We start from the raw sequence: 25,621 nt of genomic DNA on the forward strand, positions 1-25,621 counted from the left end.
TCTGAGGAGAAAAGAGCCCAAATCCCAAGCCGTTCCACTCTGTCCACTGACTCGGCCTTTGGGTTCACACACGTTCAAGCGACCTTTGCTTTCCACATGCTGGTCTGGACACGGTGGTCAGCACCTGGCCCCCCTCCCTGGCTGCCTTTGCTAAGCCGTCTCAGACCCACAGCCTGCTAAAGCCACCTCCCCCCCCGCCAAACCAAGTGCCTTAAGGGTGCATCTACGCGCCGCCCAGGAGGACGTGCGAAGCCCCAAGTATAATGCCATCAGCTGCTCTTACCGACTCACCTGCACACCCCATCGTTCCCACACAAGCACAGAGTGGCAGCCTGTTAAAAAAAAAACAACAGGGCACACTAACATTTTCAAAAGTTGACTGGAGCAGCCCCAACCCGCAGGTGCTCAGTGAGCAAGGGGAGAGGTGTTTACAGAGAATTTGCGGGAGCAAAGCAAGGAAATGAGGTGACTGGCTTGAGCTTGAGCTTCGCTGCTGCCACCGTGGAGGGGGGAGCCTGGCCCTTCGTGGCTGGTGGTTCGAGGGTTCCCTCAGAATCGCACACGTCACCTCCAGCTTGGTTCTGGGATGCTTGGGCCACACGGCGTCAGAGCTCTTGCTGTGCAGGGCCCCCTGCTTGGTGACTCTGTCGGGGGCTCACACACATCTCCTCCTGCCTTGTCCCCTCCTGGTTCTTTCGCTACCACAGCGATGAGTGGGGAAGCTCTGAGGTGGGGCGTTTGGGGTCGGGTGCCAAGTGATCTCATCCCTTTAGATCAGGGGCTGCTTTTTCTGTGAAGAATCAGATAGTAAGTATTTCCAAGAAATAAACTTTTATCGGCACACAACATGTAAATGAACAGGCATGACCAATGTGCCAATAAAACTTTATTTATGGACACCAAACTGTGAATTTCAGGTACTTTTCACGGGTCGTGAAACATAATTCTTCTTTTGACTGTGTCTCCAACCACTTAAACCTGTAAAACCCATTGTTAGTTCGCGGGTGGTACAGGAGTGGGCAGTGGGCTGGATCTGGTCTGGATTTGGGGCCATACGTCCCCAGCCCCTGCTGCAGATGAAAGAGGCGGAAGCTCCCTGAAGTTCTGTCTTGTTTTAGGCACCTAAACCACTGACTGAGGAGCCAAGGCTGGATGGGAGGGAATCCCAGGAGGAGGGAAGGCTGGGAAAGGCTGCCCGCCGTGGGCGAGTCGTAAGGGCACTACGACTGACCACAGGCCATTGGCTAAGGCTTGTGTCAGACAGAGACACAATGTCCCGTCTCCACGGCCCCCTGCTTAGAGCTGACCGCCCCACCCGCCTCCCCTCCACCCCCGCCTGTCACAACGGACACAGGGGCGGTCTGGGTGGCTGGCAGGCCCCTCGTGGGATCTATGGGCCCCCCCCCCCGAAAAGCCTGGCCCGACTGCCTGCCTGCGAGTCCATGCTCCCCGGAAGTCCCCAGCCTCTGTCTGCCCATCCCCCCAGCTCCATGGTGATCCGCGACCTCACGCTACGCAGCGCCGCCAGCTTTGGCTCCTTCCACCTGATCCGCCTGCTCTATGACGAGTACATGTTCTACCTGGTGGAGCACCGTGTCGCCGAGGCGACCGGAGAGACGCCCATTGCTGTGATGGGAGAGGTGAGGGCCCCTCCTGCCCTGGGGACCCCGGCACGCCGTGGGCAGTGTGTGTGACACAGTGGACGGCCCAAAGAGAAAACACTCACAGGAGGCCTGTGGGTGGGAAAGCGCTCGCAGGCTGGAGCCCACTGGCGTGGGTTCAGCCCTGGCCCCTCCGCCTCCTAGAGCGTTCCTGCCCCTGAAATGAGACCTGGAACACCCGGCCCGTGGGAGGTCTCCTGTTGGAACGGACATATAAAATGTACCATTCTGGCCATTTTAAAGTGAACGATTCAGTGGCATTTAGTACAGTAAGAGTTGTGCAGCCACCACTTCTAAGTCCAGAACATTCCATCACCCCAAAGGCAAACCCCACCCCTATCAGCAGTCACCACCATCCCTCTCCCCAGGCGCTGGCACCCGCCACCCTGCTTTCTGCCAGGATCTGCCTGTTGTGGGCGCCATACCCGGGTGGAATCATACGTGGGTGTGGCCTTTCTTGTCTGGCATCTGTCACTCCTCATCATCTTTGCAAGATGCAGCTGCACTGTAGCGCGGATCATTGCCTCACTGCTTCTGTGGCCAGATAATATTTCCTTGCACGGACAGTCCACATTTGGCTTTACCTGTTCATATGTTGATGATCACATGGGTTGTTTACAGCTTTGCGCTGCTGTGGGCACACATTCTTGTTTGGGTACATTCCTAGGAGCAGAACTGCCGGGTCATGTGGGGTTGTTTTGAGGAAGAAATGAGGTGATGCCTAAAGAGCTTTTAGTACATAATAAGCCTGTCACCTTTAAAGGCCACAGTCCCTGTCCTTTCGGTGGCCTGAGCAGTCAGCGCCCACTCAGTCCTCCAGCAGCTCCCAGGCAAGACCCAGAAGGTGCCAGAGGGGACACACCAGCATCAGCGCCACTTCTCATGGGGGAACCACTCTCCTTTACAAGCGAAGCCTGTGTTAACTACAGATAGAGGACAGTGCTGACATTCACCAGGACCAGGCCCCTCTGTGGAGGCCCCTGACTCTGGGCTTCTCTCTTTCAGTTCAACGATCTCGCTTCCCTATCGCTGACACTGCTCGATAAAGGTGGGTGTGTCCGTGGCTTTTCCGTGAGGCTCTCCCAGGGGCTATTCCTCCCACCCTGGGCCTAGTAGACATCGAGGCAGCTCCCAGGGTGGGTTTGAGGGCCTTCAGGAGCTGGCATCCAGACAGGCTGGTGAGGCCTGGGCAGCAGCAGGTGTCCCAGTGATGCTTATGTGGGCCTGGCCCCTGCTGGGGCTCAGAGGAGCAGCCCTGCACCTCCTTCTTGGGTGGGTGCTTTGGGATGCCATCTAATCCTGCTCCCCAGGCACCTCCACATCAGGCCCAGGAGCAGGGCCACAGTCCCGGGCTGCCTGCATCCACTTGCCCCTACCCCAACCCATTCCCTGCCCCACGGGGTAGGGGGCACCAACTGCTGAGGGGGACCCTGCCAGGAATGTGACCCAGCAAATGGACACTGGTCAAGGGAGCTCTCCAGGAAGAAGGCCTCCCTGGGCACTGCAGGGCAGTGTCCACACCTGTGCACCTCTCTGAGAATGTGCTTCTCTCTCCCTCTCCTTCCTGCGCCCACACTCCTCATCCGCAACGCTAACCCTGCAGATGACCTCCGCGAGGATCGTGGCCGTGAGGCCAACTCTGACGCCCGCAGCCTGGGCGAGCCCCTGGTGAAGCGGGAGCGCAGTGACCCGAACCACTCCCTGCAGGGCATCTAGCTCTGCGGTGCCTTCCCCAGGCTCCAGACCGGGCCCCTTGAGCTCTACTGTAATAGTGCCTCTTAGTTGACGTGACCTTTGCTCTGACTCACGGGGGCGCCCTCCAGAAGAAAAACCCTCGTGAACCACAACAGAAGGTCACATCGGGTTCCCGAGTGCCTGAGCTGCTCACCCGGTGCCTCCTGGGTCATCTTTTCCTTCTGAGTGTTCTTCTCTCCTCTGCCGGACCATGAACTTTGGTCCAAGTCTACCCATCCCGCCTGAGAGCTGAAAGGGGCCACGCTGGACGAGCGGGCACCTCCACATTGGGCTTCTCCTCGGATCAGCTGCTTCCAGCTTCCACCATTATTTTTTAAAACTCAGATCCCAGGAGGGAAGGGGTGTCCTGCAGCTGTTGGGCAGTCCCGAGCTGACCGGTGTCCACAGAGCCCCCTGCCTTGGTGCCCTGTGGTGGGAAGGGACCTTCTCCGTGCTGTGCCCAGGGCCTCCTGCCCTGCCGGCTGTGCTGAGGCGTGGAGGCCGGCCCACAGGCCCACAGGAGCCCCATCTGCAGACACCTAACGTCCCCAGAAGCAGCTGTCTATCGCCATGGCCCCATGTGGCCCAGAGAACAAGTCACGGAAATGGGCCGCCCATGCCAAGACATAGTGGTGTCTTTAAGAACCAAGACCAGAAGTTTTATCAGCAACTGGAAGGATTTGGGTTCTGTCCAAGGTCACAGCCAATGTCAAGCCAAACTGCCAGGTCTGGAATGAGTTTGTTCCAAGGAGGCTGGGTGGTGGGTGTTTCAGTGGTGTCTTCAGAGAGCAGCCATCGGGCCAAGCCTGCCTGGCTCCTGCCGCGTAGAATCTTCTGGAATGCCTGCCTTTGAATTAGCAATCCTGGAGCACTTTGACCTGGGGCAAGTCCCATCTTGAACTGCTCAAAGTCAACACTCTTCTCTGGGCTAAATGAATCCTGAGGACTTGCACAGCCCTTGAACTTTGAACACTCCGGATCCAGATCCGCTGTAACTCATTGCACTTGGTTAGCTCCATGCAAGAGTCCTGCCCCCAAACCAACTGCAAAGAAGAAAGACAAACCTCTGGTCTAGGAAGCACCATCTTATGAAATGCAATAGTTTCTCCTTTTGGAAATATGTTTATACCAATAGTTTTGTGCTCTAATTGTTATTAGAACGTTTCTTATGAACATGTATATTGTAGTATATTCAGTCCCCAATATTTTTTTTCTCATTCACGCAGAAGGTACTAATGTAAACTCACGTGGCCTTTAAAAACCTTACTTCCCAACAAGCAGGAGCGCTGAGCACTCCTAGGCCCACGCCAGGTGTGCAGGGGAAAGACAGGAAAGCTAGGCGCTTATCTTAGAAACCAAAAGTCTATCCTAATCACAATGTTTCTCTGGTTTTACAGTTCAAGACTTAGATGAAATCAGACGGAAAGAATGTCTTTAAAATATATATATCTCCTCTCCTGGGAGACATTTAAGCTTACGGTTCTCGGATTGTAATGGCCTGCCTTTTCTTCCACGGGGGGTGAGCAGTACAAACCGGGTTTCCGCCTTACGCTCCTGCCTTTGCAGGATTCCACAAGGAACAACACAAATGACGGTAAAGACACGCGCCTTCCAAGCCCGTTCTTGTTTTTCATGGCATTGAACACACGCGATCCACACTCCAGCTTCTCCCCGACAAACACACGCGCACACACACACACACACACGGTGGCCTGGGAGGATACAGGCCTCCCTTCAGGCCAGTCCCCTGCCCTGGACAGCCAACCTGGCCGGGCTCCTGCCCTGCGAGGCTCCGAGGAGAAGCAGTGGCCTCCAGCACTTTGTTCTTGACTCTGGGGAGTGTTCCAGAAGCAGATTCCCTGAGCTTCATTTGGCAAGGCCAGCTCTGGGCTAGAGATGACAAGAAAACAATTCTCAGCCCAGGATGGTCAAGACTATTTGTAAGCAGACTAGACTTACTCAGATATGGCAGAATAAGCCCCGGCTCCAGGCACTGATGAAACCCACCGGTTGTTCCCAGGGCTTATTCGGTAGATGGGTGGGGGGCCAAACTTGGGACGAATCACTGCACGAGCTTGTTCTAAAATGGCCAAGTCCTGGGCCCCATCCACAGAGAGGCTGCCTGGTGGGATTACCATGGGGAATCCGAGTTGTTTGGACTTCCCCTCTGGGGGGGTTGGAGGGGCTCTGACACAGGGGATTACAGGACTTTGAAGAAACCCTGCAGAGGAGACCAACAGGCTCAGGAACCAGGAACGGGCCACGGATGGGAAGATGTTCCAGAAATGTGGGACACAATTCCTGGTCAGCCACCCCTAAAAAGTTGCTCCTCCGTGCCAGGCCAGTGCCCCACGTGCCCCAGGGATGCTCAGCCCTGGCCCCAGCCCAGGCCCATCTGTCCCCAGTAGAGGCCCTGAGGCCCCCAGGTGACACTAAAATCGTCTACTACTTTCCTGGGCTGGGACCTCCAAGGGCCTGCACGTGGCTTAATGCTCTGCCATCACAGTCTTGAAATTCTTACTAGTTTTTGAACAAAGGGCCCACGCTTTCATTTTGCGCTGGGCCCCAGTGCAAATTTTGTGGCCAGTCTTGGGAAACTCCCAGGATACAACCATGCAGACTCCCCTTCAGCTGGGCGGCCAGGCCCTGTCTCTGTGGCGAGTCCCTGCCAGGCTCTGAGAACCCAGCGGAACCCTGACTCGCCCCATCCGCTCGTGGTTCACGACTGCAGGCCCTCTCCAGCCTGAGACCCCTGAGCAGTGCCAGCCCTTGCACCAAGCAGCAGCCACCCCCAGCCCGCCCTGTCTGAGAGCCAGGCCCGGTGCTGGGGTGGCAGGGTCCCCGGAGAAGGAGAGCCAGGCCCTGCTCATGGGCCAGAGTGGCTGGTGACGGAGTGAGCACAGGTGATGCCTCCATGACCACCGTCCCAGGAGCCAGAGAGGAGATGAACAGGACAGACTGCTGAAGGCCCACAGGCTATCAAGTCCCTCAGGGTAGAGGGCCAAACAACAAAGGGAACCTAGTCCCACCAAGAGCCTCTGGGAGGTTCTAATCACAATGGCTCCACACTAGATGCTTCTGTCCAATCTCCTCTTTTTGATAGTAGGTGTTACCCACACTGTACACATGGGAAAACTGAAGCTACCTGCTGGAATGCAGATATGATCGCTGGAGCATCAACAGCCATTTTAGACCTTGAGGTGGACTCCTATAATAAGGATGGCAAAGCAATGAGACAGAAGGAGCCTGGATCCCTGGTGATCATGGAGCTGCATTACAATCCTGATGACCCGCAGAGTTCAGTAAGCTGCGGGGGGGGGGTGGGGGGGGGGCCGGGGCAGGGGAACCCACAGATATTCTGCCTCTGGGAACTCTCTGGTAGCAAGAACTCTGAAGCAAGCTGTGAGGTACACCCCCCCCCACACACACACACACTCCAGCTGTGGGTGTGCTAAGAAGGGAGAGACTCCCTAGCTGAGGGTGTCACCCCTCCACCACTTTTCCTCCCACAGCTCAGGCTGTTGCCCATCTGCTCCCAGCTCCCACTCCAGAGCTTCATCCTTCCACACCTTCTGTGACCTGGTCCATACCCAAATGGAAATGCCCCTCCACGTGCTGCTGACTTGCCCCACAGTGGCCCAGCCCACAACTGCTCAGAGGTGTGTGGGTGCCTCGCCCTCCACACAGCAAAATAGGAGCTCAGCATCTGACCGTTCAGGCCTCTTCCTCGTGCCTCCATCACAGCGCTGCCCACCATCCATCCAACCACCCAGACCAGAAACCCAGGGCCACCTTCATTGCCCACACCCCTCCTACTTCCCCAAAACGCCCATAACACGGTCACTCTCTCCTTCCTCCTTGCCACTCCCCAACTCCTCCTGGCCGGGAAAGGAAGCATGGTAGGGGAAATAGGGCTAGGCTATGCAGGTTTGAGTGCCAACTCCACGGTCATGGGCTGTGTCCTCAGGTATATTACAAATGACCCTTCAACAACATGGGGGTTAAAGGCGCCAATGCTCCTTGCGGCCAGAAAGTGCACACATATAACTTTTGACCCCCCAACAACTTAACTAATGGCCTACTATTGACTGGAAGCCTTACCAATAAACAGTCAATTAACCCATGTTTTGTATGTTATAATGTATTATCTACTGTATTCTCAAAGCAAGCCAGAGAAAAGAAAATGTTATTAAGGAAACCATAAGGAAGAGAAAATAACATTTACAGCACTGTACTGAATTTATTGATATAAGTCTGCATATAAGTGGACCCACGCAGCTCAAACCCATGGTGTTCAAGGGTCAGCTGTACTTAAATCAGTTTCTCCATCTGCAAAAAAAGGTAATAAAAATACCTACCTCACAGCCTTGTGAGCTTTAAATACATTAATACTTAGTACTGGAGTAAGCATTCCACAACTGTGTCTCGGCCTCGGCACTGTGGACGCTTGGGACCAGACCATTCTTGCTGGTGGGGCGTGCTGGGCACTGTGGGATGTGGAGCAGCATCCCTGGCCTCACCCACCCCCTGCCAAGCGCACCTTCCCTCCCCCAGTCATGACAATCACAGATATCTCCAGATATCACCCAGTGGCCCCCAGAGTGGGGCAGAACGGACCCCGGGTGAGAACCACTGGGTGAGAGCACTATCGTGATGACCAGTTCCCTGCATCTTTTGTACCTTGGCAACCACATCACTTATCACTTATCTTTCTCTTTCCACACAAACCCTTACCCACTCAATGCTCTTATTTCTTGCTCTTGGAACTCAGCCCACGATCTCATCTGGGGCTCTTTCACCTTCACTGGACTTCCCACCTAACCTCCACGCCTTCACGCACACACCTGCCTCTTTAGTGCTTCTCTTGATTGACACCTCCTCCAGGAAGCCTTCCTGGAAGCTCTCCCACTAGATTAGGATCCTTTATATCCCGCCTTTCCCATAAGCACTGTGGGTGAGTAGCTCTCGTCTGCCTTGCTTGCTCAATACCGTATCTCCCCAAATCTAACACAGTGTATACGTAGGTTCAGCAAACATTTAGTGACTGAGTGAAGAAGGTTTCTGGGAGAAGGTGCTATTCATGGTAATCATGGGAAGGTAGGGGAAAGGAGGAGAGAAAACACATGGAAGAACACTAAGGAATGGCCAAACGAAAGAAAAATCCATTCAGAAGAGGCCACCACCAGAATTTTTTTTCCTTATCGGAACTGGGCTTTAGAAAAATTTATTCTGGTACAGTGGATTATACATAAGCGGGAAGCAAGGAGGCCAGTTAGGTACTTGATAAGATGGCACAAGTGAGGGGTAGGGAGTGGGGGTAGTGGAGACAGGGTGGTGGAGACAGCAGGGGAGGGGAGCGGGCAGAAGCAAGAGGTCCACTAGAGCCCCCCCCCGCCCCCCGCCGTGCCTAACAGCAGATCGAGTGGGTTATGAAATCAAGTTGATGGGTTATGACCAGTTTAGTCTTTTTTTTTTTTTAATGGACCAGGATATTAGTAGAAAACATGAGAAGTATTGATGGGATAAAGACAAACCTAACTTTGTAAAGTTTTTGTTTTAGTATTATGTATTACGTGCGTATACATACACAGATGGCATTAGGCCGCCACATAAGCCTCATGTACAATGTACTGGATTCATGAAATATACCGGATACGTATATGTGTCAAAAGCCACAAGTACTAACCAGTAATTCTCAACCTATTTTGCGGTCATGGGTCTCTTCTAGAATCCTCTGTGATAGATGTTTGTGGGGTTTTGCCATCCAGCATCCATTCCACCTTCTTTTGGAATAACACCCTGATTTCCTTTTGAGGAATGACCTTTCTCCCATGAATTTAAATACTACCTCTACGTGGGCACTGGAGGGAATGGGCTTAGCATATGTGGGGAGCAGTGAGACCAGTATGGCTGGCTATAAGGTGAGTGAGCAGGGCAGGAGGGAGACATGGAGGGCTTCCTAGATGCTAGCCAGGACTTAGGGTTTCATTCCAGGAGTGAGAGGCCCATGACCTCAAAATAGATTGAGAGCTCCTCTCCATCAGCTCTCAGATGTATGACTGCCCACCCAACACCTCCACTTGGATATCTCGAATGGCAAATGGCATCTCAGACCAGCAGCTGGGCACCTAGAAGAGTCGATAATAAATAGTTGGAGGCATAAACTGGATAGTCATAAATTGGATAGATGGGGAAAGCAGGGTGGGGGGCACAAGGTAATAAGTGCCCCACCATGCTGGACCCATCCAACACTTTCTCCTATTAGTCTGAATTATGAGCTGCATGTAAGACTGAAAGCAACAGAAGTGTGGGGGTTCTCCGAGAGGTGCCCCACCCACCCTGCTAAACTGGCTGTCAAGACCCACTGGAGCCTGCCCAGTTTCTTCTTTTCCCCTTCATCTTAGGAGCATCTTCATAACTTTCCAACAAATTCTCCCTTTGCTTAAATTTGCCAGAAGTGTTTTTGGGTTTGCAACCAGATCGACACACCCTCAGTACCCATGAATTTTGCAGTCAGATTCAGAAGGGATTCTCTGACCTCCCCGAAGTCCTCCCAGGATGGAGAGGCACTGTTTCAGAGGCCGACTGGAAGTATAGGTGCAGTGCAACCAAGACAGGCTCCGTCTCCGCTGGTGCAGCCAGCACCTACCAGACCTGGTTCATGGAAGATGCCAGACCCCCAACTGAGACCCCCCCCCCAACTGACACAGAGCCTGAGTCCCCAACAAGTTCAGTTACTTAAAAGGAACTGAACAGCTTCCCAATCCTCTGCCGCCCCCCAGTGGTCACTGTGTGACATGGCCTCTTCCTTTTCCCCTGGGGGGACACAGAGCTGGCATTTTTGCCTAAACTGGAGGCAGTTTTGTTTACTAAATTGCAACAATGCAAGATAGGAAAGACCACAAGCAACAGATTGAATGAGCTAGCTTCCTTCTTTCCCTCTTCTGCCTCCCCTTCTCTTCCTCAAATATTCCCTATTTATTTACATAGATTCAGAGTATCTCCCCAAGAGATACTCAGTAATTACAATGGGAAAAGTAGTAACTTGGCAGAGGCTATCTAAACCAAGTGATCTGAATTATCATCACGAATGGTACAAACACACTGACAGACACATCACGCCTGTGCTATTCCTGCCAAAAAATTGGTAATCTGAGTTTAATCATGAGGAAACGTGAATCAAACCCAAAATTAAGGGGCATTCTACCAAATAACTGGGAGTACTCACTACCAGTGTCACGGTCAAGAAAAAAGACTGAAGAACTGATCCAGACTGAAGGAGACTGAGAAATGATATCTCAATGCAACGTGGGATCCTGGACTGGATCCTGGGACAGGAAAAGAAATCATTAGTGATGAATGGTTGAAATTTAGATAAGATTTGTATATTAATGAATGGAATTGCATCAATGTGAATTTCTTAGTTTTGGTCAGTCACTGCACTGTGGTTATGTAAGATGTTAATATTTGGGGAAGCTTGATGAAGACTCAAGTAGGAAAGACGTTAGGGTTCAAAGCTGACAGCCAAGAAAGAATTCTTGAGATGTCTTTGGTGCAAAAAGGTGGTTTTATTAAAGCACACAAGGACAGGACCCATGGGCAGAAAGAGCTGCACAGGGGTCATGAGGAGTGGCGCATTATATACTTTCAAGTTGGGAGGGGGTTAGGGATAGCGTCAAGTCTCTAAGGAATTCTGGAAGCAAGGTTTTCAGGACCTTGGGGGGGTAGCTATTGTTAGGAAAAGGTCATTTATTACTGTCTAATAAAACCTTAGTCATGAGACCCTTCAGATGTATATTGATGGGTCATATGCTTGGGGAGTGACTGCCAACATGTATCTTGGGGTGGGGTAGAGATAAAGGAAGTTTTGAAAGGAATTTTTTTTAAATTTTATTTATTTCTTTAACAGAGAGAGAGACAGCAAGAGAGGGAACACAAGCAGGGGGGGTGGGAGAGGGAGAAGCAGGCTCCTCACTGAGCAGGGAGCCCAACACAGGGCTTGATACCAGGACCCTGGGATCATGACCTGAGCAGAAGGCAGACGCTTAATGACTGAGCCCCCCAGGAGTCCCGAAAGGAATTTTTATATGTTAAAGTAGACATACAAGATCCTGGGGTCGGGCTAAGATTGCCTTTTGCCCTTAGCAAAGTATTAACATTGAGGCAGTTGCATCCCTAGAGGAATGTCACCCTGCCTGTTTCAAGGACTTGTCAATAGGCTGTAAGTAGTAAGGAAATTTAGTAATTTTCTTTTGCCTTTGTTTACCACATCAAAGACTATATGGAATTCTTTGTGCTATTTTTGCAACTTTTTCATTTAAATCTATATTTTAAATTGAAAAGTTAAATTTGTAAAAATTATAAGTAACATAGAATAAGTATTTCCTCCCAATTCCATACTATATTTAACTGCTGCAGAATATGGGAGTGAGGGAAGCTGATGCACCCAGCTTGGGTCAGAGGCCCCCCCCATCAGCATTAGCATCGGCCACATCGGACATCCTCCTGTCATGAACTCCACCTGTGGACTGGGGGAGGACAGGGAAGGGTGCTGAGTGGAGGAGGCAACCCAGGATGACTCCCCCTGCCCTCACTTGACTCTGAGCTCCCTGAGGGTGGGGAACTGTGTAGCTGATTAATCTCTGGGGCCTCAATCTCAGCATGGGGCTGGGCACAGAGCAAATACCTGCCCATGATGGGAAGATGAGAACCTAATTGCAGCTGTGAAGGCCCTTTTTACTGGAGACCAACTACAGAAGCCATTAAGAACATGGCTGTGAAGGGAAGTTCACAGTTCTCAGAGCACAGCCAGGGCTCAGGCAGTCCTCGAACTTGTCTCTTGGTGAGCCAAGGAGGAAGCAGGCAGCTGAGAAGCCAGTCGATCAGCAGTTTAGGGTAAATCATTTGGATCCTTCCATTTCCCACTCCCAACCTTTATATTAGGAAAAACTCCAAACTCATTGCTGTGGCTTACAAGGTCCTACATGCCCCCTCCCTGACCTCATTTCCTCACTCTGCCCTAGCCACACCAAACTCCTCATGGCTCCTCCAGCTCACCAAGCTGGTTCCTGCCTCAGGACCTTTGTACTCGCAGATCTTCTACTAAGTGTCACCTCCTCAGAGAGGACTTCCCTGACCAGCCAATCTGAAGTATTCCCTTTTTCTTTCTTTCCTCCCTTTCTTTTTCCCTAAGTAGGCTCCTCACCCAGCACAACGTGGGGTTTGAACTCACGATCCTGAGACCAAAACCTGAGCTGAGATCAAGGGCAGGACGCTTAACTGAGCCACCCAGGCACCCCAATATCCCCTTTTTCTATCACTGTCACAATATGCTGTTTTATTTTCTTTGTAGCACTAGCTAGTCACTATCTCTTATTACCTTGCCTGTCTATTGTAATCTCCTTACAAAAGAATGCAAAACTCCATGAAGGCAGAGTCAAAGGTCCATGAAGCCAGGGTCTTTTTCAGCCTGGGCCCCAACATGCAGAACAGTGCCTAATGCACAGTAGTGCCATGGATATATATTTCTGTGTAACACCTGTCTCCTAGACTTAAGGGCTTGTAATAACAACCATCATTTAATTTATCTCTCATGGTTTCTGTGTGTGAAGAACAGGAAGGGCTAGCTGGGCAGTTCTCTCAGGGTTTTGTGTATCTTTGGCTTTCTCACAGCATGGAGGCCTCAGGGCAGATGGGACTATTTACATGAAGACTGAAGATTTTCAGGTTTGCTGTTCCAGCAAAGCAGATGAAAGTTGCATCCTCTCTGTTCTGACCTAGCCTCATAGGTTACAGTGTCATTTTCACTGTGCTCTATTCATCCACCACTAACGAGTCCACCTCCACGCAAGGGAAAGGAACAGGGACCTCATCTTTTTTGATGGAAAGAGGGTCAAAGAATTTGGGACCTTATTTCCAACTACCACCAAAAAGTGATAAACAAATATTGATTTAATAAATAAATAAATATTGACTAAGTTACCTCGTTAGAGGAGACCAGATAAAGCAAAAACTGGCCTAAGGGGCAATTGTTGGCAGCCATTGGCACTTTGGAAACAACTGTGAAACCAGTGGAAATTTGGTTGGCTCATCAGACTGACAGGTTTAGCATCTCTCTATGTCCCTTGAAAAACCACAACTGGATTATATTTAGCAAGTGATGACGTGTTGCTGGGAGTTGCCCCAAGTGTGGGATGAATGTGGTCTATGAAATGACTTTAGGAGACATGGCAGACATAGCATCAGATGACACCGAATCACATGATTTACAGCTATCCCGTTTTCAGTTCTCTTTTGGTACTTCTCATACTGTCGAGTTTCCACTGAGTGATCATATGCCTCTACTGACCCTCTAATACTGTGCAAATCTCTCTTTACATCAAAGAAAAAGCAGGCTTGGGCTTAGCACCTTGGCAGACAATATCAACCCAGAATTTAAAAAACCTTGTTTTGTTTTCATGTTTATTTTTACAATTTTCTCCTACTCATGGGTTAGTGGTATTTGGATAGTGATATACTCTATTTAATGTAAATGTAAACCAATAAAAAGGCCTGTAAAAAAAAAAGTATTAAGTTCATTAAGGGTCATAGAGTTTAGGCACATGGCAAAAGCCAAGAAGACCTACCCAAGAGAAAGTATGTATAAAATGAAATATAATGAATATAATGAAACCAACAAACTAGAAATGAGAAAACCTAAGCCTACACACTGCTGGTGAACCAGATGGACTCAATGACCACCACCATCCTTTGCAGCATTGATATTCTAGCTATTCCTAGAGAATTTCTAATTCAAGGTCTGTGGCCTGTGTTTATATTTTGATGGCAAAATCTAGGGCAGGAGAATCAAGGCATCTATTAAATAAAGTTAGTGTAATTCTTGGGGCGCCTGGGTGGCTCAGTTGGTTAAGCGACTGCCTTCGGCTCAGGTCATGATCCTGGAGTCCCAGGATTGAGTCCCGCATCGGGCTCCCTGCTCAGCGGGGAGTCTCCTTCTCCCTCTGACCCTCCCCCCTCTCATGCTCTCTCTCTCAATAAATAAATAAAAATCTTTAAAAAAAAAAAGTGTAATTTTTAATAGTATTAACCATTTCTCACCCCTCCCCCCCAAATAAATGAAAGTTTCTGAACAGTGCTTCTCAAGGTCTGACATGCATAGGAAGCCCCAGGGTATCTTGTTAAAATGTGGATTCTGATTAAGGTCTGGTTTAGGACCTGGGATTCTGTATTTCTAAGAACCTTCCTGGTGATGCTGTTGATTTGGGAACCACACAGAAAAAAAGAAAGCTCTAGGGCGCCTGCGTGGCTCAGTCATTAAGCGTGTGCCTTCGGCTCAGGTCATGATCCCAGGGTCCTGAGATCGAGTCCCACATCGGGCTCCCTGCTCGGCGGGAGGCCTGCTTCTCCCTCTCCCACTCCCCCTGCTTGTGTTTCTGCTCTCGCTATCTCTCTGTCAAATAAATAAATAAAATCTTTAAAAAAAAAAAATCTCGGAACATATATAGTGTGTTCTGAGCATCTCTTCCTAGCTCTGCAGTTAGTGAAGTTCACATTAGTAGACTGAAATTAGCCATGGTTGAAGAATTTACACCAAGAAAATCAGCACTACAAACCAGGGTTCGTTTCATTGTTTTATTAATTATGTTCTAGCCTTAAGTGATAAGAAAATATAAATAAAATTTACAATAGACTACCCCACAAGCACACATATAAATACATATACATACACATACTGACACACACAATCTCCCCCAGAGAAGCAGCTGTTAAACATTCGTCAAGCCCCGTTTTTCAGTTCTCGTAGAGATGCATACAGGGCAACCACGTAGATTAGGGGTTGGCACACTTTTTCTGTAAAGACCCAAGTGGCTAATATTTTTTTAAAGATTTATTTAGTTAGTCGGGGGTGGGGGGGACAAGAGTGAGGGGAGAGGCAGAGGGAGAAGCAGACTCCCTCCCCGGCAGGGGGCCCCAAGCGGACTCAACCCCAGGATCCTGGGATCATGACTGAGCCCAAGGCAGATGCTTGATCTACTGAGCCACCCAGGGCCCTCCAAATGGCAGATATTTTAAGTTTTGTTGGCCAGTCTCCGTTAAAAAGGAGTCATGCAGCCACAAACAATACGTAGTGTGACTATTTTCAAATAAAATTTTATTTGTGAACACTGAAATTTAAATTTCATCCAATTTTCACATGTCGTGAGATATTCTTCTTTCGATTTTTTCCAACAATTCAAAGTGTAAAACCATTCTTAGCTCACAGGCCAGATGCAGCCAACAGGCTGTGGGACCTCTCTGTCTAGATCACAATGGAAGAGGAGTGGAGCTGGGACTCACAAGGGACTGGACCCGGGACACAAAGCCCCGGCAGAGGGCTCAGCAGGTGCAAAGACCCGGAGGCTGGAAGGAGTTCGGCCTGCTTCAGGCCGGAAAGACCCATGTGGCTAAGCCGCACTGAGCAAGAGGGGAGCATGAGAGCACAGCGTAGGGAGCTTCGTGAGCCTTAACGAGAGATTTAGAATTTACTCCCAAATTCAGGAGAAAGCTCTCTGGACGCGCGGAGGAAAGATGGGCCCTTGATCTAGTTTAATTTGGTTAAAGACTCCTCTGCCTGGCGCTGTGCGCGACCGGAGCGCAGAGCCCCCCAGGAGGCGGCGCGGTCTCCCCAGGGGAGGCGAGGCTGGCCTCGCGTGGCCTGTGTCCTGGCAACAAAGCAGAGCCAGGAATGCGTTCAGACCGACTCGGGGCAGGTGAGCAGAGGCGGCGAGGCGGCGCGGGCGGGCGGGACACCTTCCCTCAGCCCCCGGGCCGGTCCAGCCCGGCTCTCACACCCAGACGCTCGAGGCCCCGCTCCGCGCCAGGCGCCGTCCCGGGGCTCCCACCCCCGTGGCCCCCCAGCCCACAGGGGCCCCTCCCGGACTGATCCCTCCTCCGGCCGGCGCCCTTCGACCTCTGACCCCTCCCCAACTTCCCCCCCGCCCCACGTGGCCTGAGGAAAACGCAGGCCTGAATAACTGGGCCCTCGGAAGGGGAAACTGAGGCCGCAGGTGACGGGGCGCCCCGAAGGCCTCTGGTCAGGCCTGCGCATGTGGACGGCCCCCCCGCCCCCCACAGATCCAGAGATTCACCTCGGGGAAGGCTTCAGTCGCGGCTCCCTCGGCGGCTCGCGCTCCCACCTCAAGGAACTCCTGGAAAACGAGCAGAAATCCAGGGCGTCGAAACCCAGCCCCCTCCGCGCCGTCTCACCGAACGTTCGTTCCCGCGTCGCCGCTGACGCGCGCCAGGCTCATTACGCATGCGCCCTGCGCTGCCCACGCCCCCTTGGTCGGCGGGAAAAGGAGGCGGGGGAGGGTGCAGTTAGTGCGCAGGCGCGTGCTCGGAGCTTGGCTGGGCCGGGACGGCCGGCCGGAGCGCGACTCCGCGCCGGTCTCAGCGCGCAGGCGCGAGCTGTCGGCCTCGCTCGGAGTCAGCTCGCGAAGTGCGCACGCGCGGGAGTTTCTGGCAGAAAGCAGGCGAGCCCGGGCCGGCGCGGGGCCTTGTGGGAGGGCTTAAGGAAGTAAAATGGCGGACCTGGCGAACGAAGGTAGGGGAGGCGCCGTCGGGGGCTAGCTGGCGGCCAGGGAACGGGCGGCGGGAGGCCGAGGGGCCACAAGCCTGAGGGGTGAGCACCCCGGAGTGCGGGGGACCGTGTGTTCCGGGACGGCGGCCCAACGGGCCCCACAGCCGCCCCCCATTGCGTCCCCTCAGGCCGGACTCACCGGCCCGGCCCATCACTCCCGGCAGCCTCGGCCCTGCCACGGTCCGGCCAGAGGGCCCGGGAGGCCGCTGGAGCCATGGCTCTGAGGCCCTTCTGCTCCCCGGGCCAGGTCGGGGCCCGAAGGGGGCGGGAGGCGAGGCCTCAGCGCTTTGGCCTCAGATGTAAATAGACCTCCGGGCCTGGTCGTCGCCCAGCGCGCCACGCTCCCTCCTGCGCCCCCTCGTTCCCGGGGACCGGGCTTGTCCCTTTCCTCGTCCTGGCGCCGAGGAAGCCCGCCCCCGAATCCTGTGGGGTTCTCATCCTACGCGGGCCCGCTCCATGCCGAGTATGGAGGACACCTGGTCTGTTCTCCACCCCCCCGCACTCGGCCCCCAGTTCCCGCCAGTTGCCCCGGATCCTTAGTGGCGACCTGAGAGTCGCGCCTCGTCTCCCTGCATTTAGGCCTGGCCGCAGGATGTGGACTGCTGAAAGCCCCGGCTGCTTTTTGGCCCTTTTTCGCTGCACTTCCAGAGAGGGAGACAGACAGGCTGTGCGAATCCCCTCCTCCCCGGAGCGCTGACATCCCACCCGAGCGTTTTCGACAAGGTTAGGGTTCTAAATCCTCTTGAGAAAGCACTCCGTAAGCTGATGTCTGTTTAAATCAATAGTGGTGTTGGTATCGCGGTAGCCTCAGGACTTCCGAGGCCTATTTTTAGCTCCCTCCGTTTCTAGGTGCACAACTGTAGTTCTGGCAAGCTGGCTACCTGCCTGGTCCTCTTCCCCCATACCATGCTCCCTGCTACCAGAGGGTGTCCTGAGGTTTCCATGCCGAACTGTAAGAATGCGTGAATGAAATAACAACCGCCCCCACCCCGGCCGAGCGTTTGGGGGTAGTACCGTGTACCGTTCAAAGTCTTGCATCCTGTTGTCTTGTAATACTCCTCACAAAAGATCCGTGAGGTAGGTACTGTGGGCCTGTTCTCTTGGTGAGGAAACTGAGTTAGAGCGGTTAAGTTACTTGTCCAAGGCAGGTCACCCAGCTCTTGAGCAGGAGAGATGTGTGAATTGGGTCGTCTGGCTTCAGAGCCCAGGCCCCCATATGCACACCCACACCGCCTGCCCTTTTGTGCTGTATCTCTTTTCCAAGATAAAGGAGCCCACCGAGGGATGAGGCATTCCAGTTTATAAGATCCAATTCAAGGCAGGAGAGGGAGTGGATAAATGGGAATCAATGTGACATACTGTATGTATTTACAGCTTTGGCGCATTCGGTTTCTGGACTTGTTGATCTTAAAAATAATACTGTCAGCTATTTTACTAGCAAGATGGGCTTATTCAGGAGTGACAGAGAATCGCAATTTAAGACGAGCAAGCGCTGACAAAACCATAGGCAAGTCTCACAAGGAAGGACAGGAACATTATTTTAGGGAGGGGGGAAAGTTGCTGGAGAACTTGTTTTGAATTGGAAGTCTGTTGGAGAAAAGCAGCGGTTCAGGGTGATGACAGTTTCTCATTGGCTAAGTTACAGGGGTAGTGGATTTCTTATAGAAGATTCAATGTACCTCCTCTGTCAGGGCCTGGAATTGATCTTTCTTTCCTGTTGATGTTTCTTCTTTTGGGGGCTATAACTGACAGTTCTCCCCCTAACTTCTGCTGCGTGGTAAGGCAACCCCTTTTGGCCTCCCTTTCTAGCCCCCCCCCAAGTCTGCTTTAGTGAGGCTTTTCCCATTATTAATTTTCACAAACTCAAGACTCAATATATCTAACATCATAGTCAATATTTGCATTTAAATGTCTCATGGGCACGTCGAACGAAATCCCTGTCTTTGCCCGCAACACCTGCCCACTCCACAGTCTTCCTCCCATTTGTAGTAAATGGCAAGTCCATTCTTTGAATTGCCCAGGTCAAAATCCTTGAGGTTACCCTTCACTCCTCTCTCTCTCTCTCATATGCCACAGCAAATCCTGTCAGTTCTACCTTAAAATATCTCCGGAAGTGACCACTTCTCACCACCAATGCTGGTTTCCACCACTCGGGCCTCCCTTCCATCTTTACCCATCTAACAACTCAGCCCTAGAAGGGCCCCCTTCTACCTCCCTTTCCTCCCATCACACCACTCTCTCCCTGACTTGCTCTGCTTGAACCACTCTGGTTTCCCTGGTGTCCCTTGAATGGACTCTGCACACCCTCCTTTATGCCTTTGGACCTTCCGGTTCCCCTGCCTGAAACAGTCTTCCCCCAGATATCCCTATGGCTCACTCCTTCACTTCCTTCAGGTTTTTACTCAAACATTATTTATGGAGCACTTTTCTGGCCACATATGTTAAATTGGATCCCCATTCCCTGTCCCCTTTATCCTGCTTTATTTTCCTCCCCAGCACATATCATCATCTGACATGCGAAGTTTACTTGTTTGACTATCCCTCTAGAATATAAGCTCCATGAGGGCAAGGATTTCTTTCTGTCATGATCACGGATGGATTCCCTACATCTAAGCAGTGCCTGGCACAGAGTAGGTATCCAAGAAATGTTTGTGGAATGAATGAATGAATTCATCACTGAGGACCCTTATTGTGAGGTATACTTTTGAGCACAAAGGGAAAATTATGGATTCCTGTTTTCCAGGGATACCATTTCTACCATATGGGCTGACACGTGAGCTTTTGATTGCTTAATTGAACGGTAAGTATAAAATAGAGAAATGGAATGGTTTATACTTAAAGTTTTTGCCTAATAAATGCCACACTCACTCAGTACTTTTGCCTCTGACACTAGTTCTGGCATAGTTGTCCTCAGGACATAAATCTTAGTGGCTTTTTGGCTTGTACAGCGTGCTGAGATGTTTAATTTATTATCTGCTATGTAAACTAGGGCTTTCTTGCCTATGCATTTTGTAGCTTTAGGGACTGCCCCATATGTGTGCTTTTCCTCCTTCTGTTTAAGCTCCAGTCAAATGCCCTCTTAGCTTCTGTTTTTCCAGAGTGGTATTCCAAGTAGTATTCCAAGCTGGTCCATCTTCACCTCCGACCCTTCTGTCTCCCTTCCCTGGGCCATTGCCACCTCTCTCTGAGTCTGAGGCAATGACTGTGCACCTGGGCTGGGCATCAGAATCACCAGGGGAGCTTTCTTAAAACCACAAAGGCTCAATCCCCACACCCTATCCATTCCAATTCTGTGAGATGTCGAGTGGGCCCTGGGCATCTGTACAGTGAGAAAGCAGCATGGGCGATTCAGATGTGCAGCCAGGATTGAGAACCATTGGCTTGAGTAGTGCAGGTTAGGTGTGCTGTGCTTGTTCACAAAGAAACGTTTCCAATTGTGTATCTAATACAGCATCTTGTTGGCCTTTGTTGCCATGGTGATCTCTTCAGGGATGGTGACAGCAACTCCCACAGCCCTTTCTTGGTACTCCTATAGTCTGTGACTTTTAAAGTCCAGTTGGAATGCTTCTCTTCTAGGAGAGAGAGAGAGAGAGAGAGAGAGAGTGTGTGTGTGTGTGTGTGTGTTTTACACTTGTGTCCAGGGATATTCTCTCCTGCTTGGCATTTTGCTATTGATATATTCCTAATTCATTAATCATCCTATCCCTGAAGTTACTCTGCATCATAGATGGATGTCAGGATTTGAATGCAGAGTTTTGTGTCTGGAAAAGGTAAAGAATGGGCGGGGGTGAGTAAAGTGTATTTGAGCTATAGGATATCTTGGATTCCAGATCCCAGTGTTTAAAGATAACCACGTACATATAAATCCTTGCTGGCCTGTGGACATGGTATAAAGCAGTGTTCTCAGCTTTGGCCCTACTGACATTTTGAGCCAGATAATTCTGTTGTGAGGGCTGTCCTATGCATTGTAGGATGTTAGCAGCGTAGCACTGTCCCTAACTCTACCCACTGTATCCCAGCAGCACACACCCTCCCCTGCACCCCTACCCCAGGGGTCATGATAACTAAAAATGTCCTCAGACATTGCAGCATGTCCCGGGCAGGGGGTGAGGAGAACCACCCCTGGGGTAAGACCCACTGGTGTAAAGTAATGGCAGGGCACAGGCTTTGCCATGCAGAGAACTGGGTTTGTGTTTTGACTCTGTCATGTACTCTCTGAATGACTATGAGCAAATTTCTTAATGCCTTTGAGCCTCGGTTTCCTCACCAGTGAAATGAGAATCATGGGTATTTCATGGCTGCTGTGAGCATTGGATGAATTAATGCATATGAATTATTTAATACCTATCTGCACACACAGTAATAAACAGTCAGTAAATTGTAGCTATTTTTTACTACGGTGGACTCATCGTGGACTGGTTTGGCATTAAGTGTTCAGGAGAGAGAGAGCACAAGAAATGATTATGCATAGTGCAGGTGAATCTAGCCCACTGATGAGATGGCCCCGGGGTGAGCCATGATGGGAAGCCGCCTGGAGCTGAGCTGTCAGCCCTCCTGGGTTCTGTCTTGCCTTTCACATGATAACCTCGCCCAGGGTTCTCAGCCTTGACACTATAGACGTTTGTGGCCAGGTAATTCTTCGGCATGTGTACTGCCCCGTGCCTTGTAGGATGTTGATCAGCTTCTCTGATCTCTTCCCTCTAGATGCCAACAGCACCCTCCTCCCTCCCCCAGTCATGACAACCAAGAATGTCTGCATGGGGCGCCTGGGTGACTCAGATGGTTAAGCGTCTGCCTTCGGCTCAGGGCATGATACCAGGGTCCTGGGATCCAGCCCCACATCGGGCTCCTGGCTCAGCGGGGAGCCTGCTTCTCCCTCTCCCTCTGCCTCTCCCCCTGTTCATGCTCTCTCTCTGTATCTCTGTGTCTCAAATGAATAAATAAAATCTTTAAAAAATAAAAATAAAGTAAAAAAATGCAAGAATGTCTACAGACATTGCCCAGTGTTCCTGGGGTTGGGGGGGAGCGCAAAGTTACCCAAAGTTGAAAACCTCCCATCTAGCCTGACCAAATGTCACTCTAGAGATTTTCAAGGGTGGTTTGGCTTTTCTCAGTTTTCACCTTACTTGTTGACTTAAAACTTAATGCCTGAGAGAATGAGATACAAATGAATTAGTTGGAATCCTCAAATCACTAAATTCTCACCATCCCCTGCCATAAACTTAATTTTTAGGATGAGTGAGAGACCACTGTTTTAAAATTTGTCATGAAGTTATGGTAAACATTAACTCTGGGATTTGTTCTGAGATCAGAATGTGTACATGTGACCCTGTGGTGCCTCTTACATCTGTAGCGGATGGGCCTGGTGGTAGCTGGGTGGTGTCATGCTACCTCCGAGGCTGCAGAATCTTTACACATTTTGAAGAAAATTTAAGTTTGGGTTCTGTTGTGTAGACCGAAAAGGTCGTAGTTCTGCAAAACTTTTGGACCATGTCTTCGGCCTGCCTCTTGGTTAACTGGAAAATGGGATTACCCCAGCAGTCCTGTTACCGTCGCACATTCATTGGGTGTCAGGGCTAGTGGGGATCTGGTGTCTTTATACTATACTGTGGGGGAGTGAGAGTGAGTGGAAGCAATAGGAACGAATTGAGGTTAGAGCAGCCAAGCTCAGATGGCATTTGGAAGACTGACAGTGTGTAGGAGTGGCAAAGGGGGCATTTTAGGTACCAATTCAATTCCAGCCTAGTTAGTGAGTTCGGGCACAGAGAATAGGCCAGGGTAGAGGCCTCATCTCCTCAGAGGAGATGAGGGCCATTTGGGGGATCTGAGAAGGCCTTTCTTCTGTTATGAAGATGAGGGAGATGAGGGCCATTTGGGGGATCTGAGAAGGGCCTTTCTTCTGTTCTGAAAACCCCGAGTAAGGCAGGCAGCAGAGGTGGCTGGTGTTAACTTGGCCCAGCCTTGGTAGCTCTCCATGGTACTTGGAAGCAATCTGGAGGCAGGTGGGTTTGCGGCGTTATCTGTTCAGGATCTAGTGGAGCTGATGGAGGTGGCAGCAAGCAGCAGGAGTTCTTTGTTTTGTTTGAAGGGATTTGTTTTTGCCACCTATGCACATTATCCTTCCTGGGTCCCATGGAGTCTTGTTCATGGTCGGTGGGACTTTGTACGACTTGGTAGAAAGCCATATAGCATAGGGCCTCAAGAGAAAAGCCCCCTGCCTGTCCACAGTTTGCTTCATCCTTGGCAATCTTGACACTCGGTGCTATTGCCTAGTACTTGTCGTGAGTCTTAGCCCTGAGTGCATTCCATACTTGTTTAAGGAGCCTGTTGAGGAAAATAAAAAGTGACGCCTGGGCCACCCCATCAGTGATGGTGGCAGGAGGTCCCCAGTGTCTGTAGTTTTAAAAAGCTCCACAGATGTTTTACGACATGAAGCCAGAGTCAAAAACCACAGGCAGAAGTTGCAAACTTGCTTCAGGGGCGAGCAGATGTGTTTAATTTGGCCCATTTAGGGATTTTTGTTTGTTTTTAATTAGGAACCAACACTTAAGAATTCTGAGATTTCAGGGGGGGAAATAATCTAGGTTTCTGATTTCTCTTGGAAAGCTGGAACCAGCCTCTTCCAGTGGTCTTGTGCAGTAACAAGTCTCCAGGAATGGAGGAGCAGCTGCTGCCCTTAAGATAGACTGTGTGCCCCAAATTATAACGTTGAAGATACAGCCAACACATGAAATGCATAAGAGAGAATATTAGATGGAAATTGTAGACATACTGGTCACAAATATGTAAGATGTGTCTGCAAATAAATAAAAAGACTTGGAATGCTCAAAATAAAATAAAAAGATAGATTGTGTGCCCTCCAGGACACCCTGAGTAGTTTGGGACCTGGCCCACTTCCTTCTTTTCCAGTGCCTGCCCGACCTTGGTTGGCATTTGGGTTTCAGCCCTGTTGTACCACCTCTTAGACGCAGCTGTCTCTGCACGTTAGCGGAGAACCTCAGCGAAAAGCTTTTGACAGTCTGTAATGGATTCAGGATTCACTGTCCCCCGACTGCTAGGCCTCAGCAGCATAGGGCAGCAGTTCTCCAGGATGGTCCAGGGGACCCTGGGAGTCCCCAAGACCTTTTCAAGGAGACTGCAAGTTTAAAACTGTTTTCATAACAATACAAAGACATTGTTTGCCCTTTTCACTCCCATTCTCTTGTGAATGGACAGTGGAGTTTTATCCAAAGGTTGTAATAGTGTGATATAGCAACAGATGGACTGCAGAAGCAGATAAGTGACTCTAGCTGTCTTGTCTTAAGCCAGACATTAAAGAGATTTGTCAAAATGCAAAATAATGCCACTATTCTCACTAATTTTTTTTTAAAAAGTTATTTTTCATAAAATTTATTGTTTAGCTAAGCCTTTGCTATTATTATCCTAAATAAGTTAACATTTTGGTGTTTTCTTAGTTTTAATTTCTAACCTGCTAAGTATCAACAGCTGTAGCCAACAGTTACAAAAGCTCTTGGAGAGTCTCAATAATTTACAAGTGTGGAAAGCGGTCTCGAGACCAAGCAGTTTGAGAACTGCTGGCATGTGATAGTGGAGCCCCATTGTGAGGAGCCTGAGTGGAGCCTGTAGTGAGATCGGCGCGGGTTTCATCCCCATCTCTCCAGCCTGCGGGAGTTTTAACCTGGGACTGACTGGAAGGCTCCGGTTGACTACTCGGGGCACAGTTGGAAATGCCTGGATTGATTGTCCTTGGTTTGTGTCTTACCTCTGCCACTTACTTGTCCAGGATCTTGGGCAGGATGTTGGACCTCTGTTCCTGCATCTGTAGAATAGGGAGGACGCTAATCACGTCTGAAGGTCATGTTCAGAGAGAACATTTGTCGGATAATTGACCCACTGGCAGGTGCAGATATACTGTCAGTTACTAGTGGATGTTACTCTTCTGATTGGATGTCTGAGTGGAGAAAAAGCTTCTTCTGGATTATAGCTGTGTTTCTCCACCTCAGCGTTACTGACATTGGGGCTGGTGGGGGCTGTCCTGTGCATCGTAGGATGTTTAGTGGCATCCCTGTCCTCTACCCACAGGATACCAGTGCCACCCCCCCTCCCCCAGTCATGACAAGGAAAAATGTCTCCAGGCATTGCCAGATGTTCCCTCAGGGGTGGAATCACCTGAATTTAAGAACCCCTGGGTTAGGAGAGTCCAATGACCCCCCAAGAGACTACATTCCCTGATCATCTGACCTGTGGTCCTAGGATGCTACACACATTTAAACACACAAAGTGTGGGGAGGGAGAGAAGAGGTGACTCACAGAAGCTAGGGGGTCACCCCAGTTTGTACTGGCTGACCCACTGGGAACTTATTTTGGTGTATAATGTGAGTAAGGCATCTAACTCAATCTTTTTCCAAGTAATTAATGCAGAGTTTCTCAACTGCAGCATCATTAACATTTAAGGTTGGTTAGGGGACCCTCCTGTGCACTGTAGGATGTTGATCAGCATCTCTGGTCTCCATCCACTAGATGCCATTAGCAGTTCCTCTGCATTGTGATAACTGAAAATATCTCTAGACATTGGGCAAAATCACCCCTGGGGGAGAAGCACTGGGTT

General features: G+C 50.6%; 2 protein-coding genes and 2 long non-coding RNA genes across 30 annotated transcripts in view; 3 read left to right on the top strand and 1 right to left on the bottom strand.

The window, feature by feature from the left end:
- The window catches only part of RFX2 (regulatory factor X2), an 89,388-nt gene extending 84,936 nt beyond the window's left edge, over positions 1 to 4,452 (top strand). For 7 of the 9 annotated variants that reach the window (XM_064572489.1, XM_054504998.2, XM_064572485.1 and 4 more), the window contains 3 exons: positions 1,487 to 1,640; positions 2,667 to 2,709; positions 3,265 to 4,452. In XM_064572489.1, the coding sequence (XP_064428559.1) occupies positions 1,487 to 1,640; positions 2,667 to 2,709; positions 3,265 to 3,377 (310 nt within the window). In that variant the 3' untranslated portion in view covers positions 3,378 to 4,452. Of the gene's footprint in view, positions 1 to 1,486; positions 1,641 to 2,666 lie in introns of all 9 variants that reach the window. The other 2 variants (XM_064572503.1, XM_064572502.1) reach the window with 2 other exon arrangements.
- Positions 4,301 to 16,698, bottom strand: LOC135361777 (uncharacterized). The gene is made up of 3 exons (XR_010405731.1): positions 16,523 to 16,698; positions 5,161 to 5,285; positions 4,301 to 4,438 (listed from the first exon to the last, which is right to left on the bottom strand). It is a non-coding gene; the product is annotated as an uncharacterized LOC135361777 (long non-coding RNA).
- A 141-nt stretch (positions 16,699 to 16,839) lies between these two features.
- The window catches only part of RANBP3 (RAN binding protein 3), a 52,579-nt gene continuing 43,797 nt past the window's right edge, over positions 16,840 to 25,621 (top strand). For 5 of the 19 annotated variants that reach the window (XM_054505007.2, XM_064572518.1, XM_054505003.2 and 2 more), the window contains exons 1-2: positions 16,849 to 16,977; positions 17,593 to 17,736. In XM_054505007.2, coding sequence (XP_054360982.1) covers positions 16,956 to 16,977; positions 17,593 to 17,736 — 166 coding nt within the window. In that variant the 5' untranslated portion in view covers positions 16,849 to 16,955. Of the gene's footprint in view, positions 16,978 to 17,592; positions 17,737 to 25,621 lie in introns of all 19 variants that reach the window. The other 14 variants (XM_054505001.2, XM_064572545.1, XM_064572557.1 and 11 more) reach the window with 9 other exon arrangements.
- On the top strand, positions 18,097 to 24,959 carry LOC135361778 (uncharacterized). Its single transcript, XR_010405732.1, has 3 exons — positions 18,097 to 19,643; positions 19,757 to 19,813; positions 21,718 to 24,959. It is a non-coding gene; the product is annotated as an uncharacterized LOC135361778 (long non-coding RNA).

Source organism: Mirounga angustirostris, unplaced genomic scaffold (assembly GCF_029215605.1).
Source record: "Mirounga angustirostris isolate CCGP_5_RB_7025 unplaced genomic scaffold, mMirAng1.0.hap1 SCAF_1, whole genome shotgun sequence".
Lineage (NCBI taxonomy): Eukaryota > Metazoa > Chordata > Mammalia > Carnivora > Phocidae > Mirounga > Mirounga angustirostris.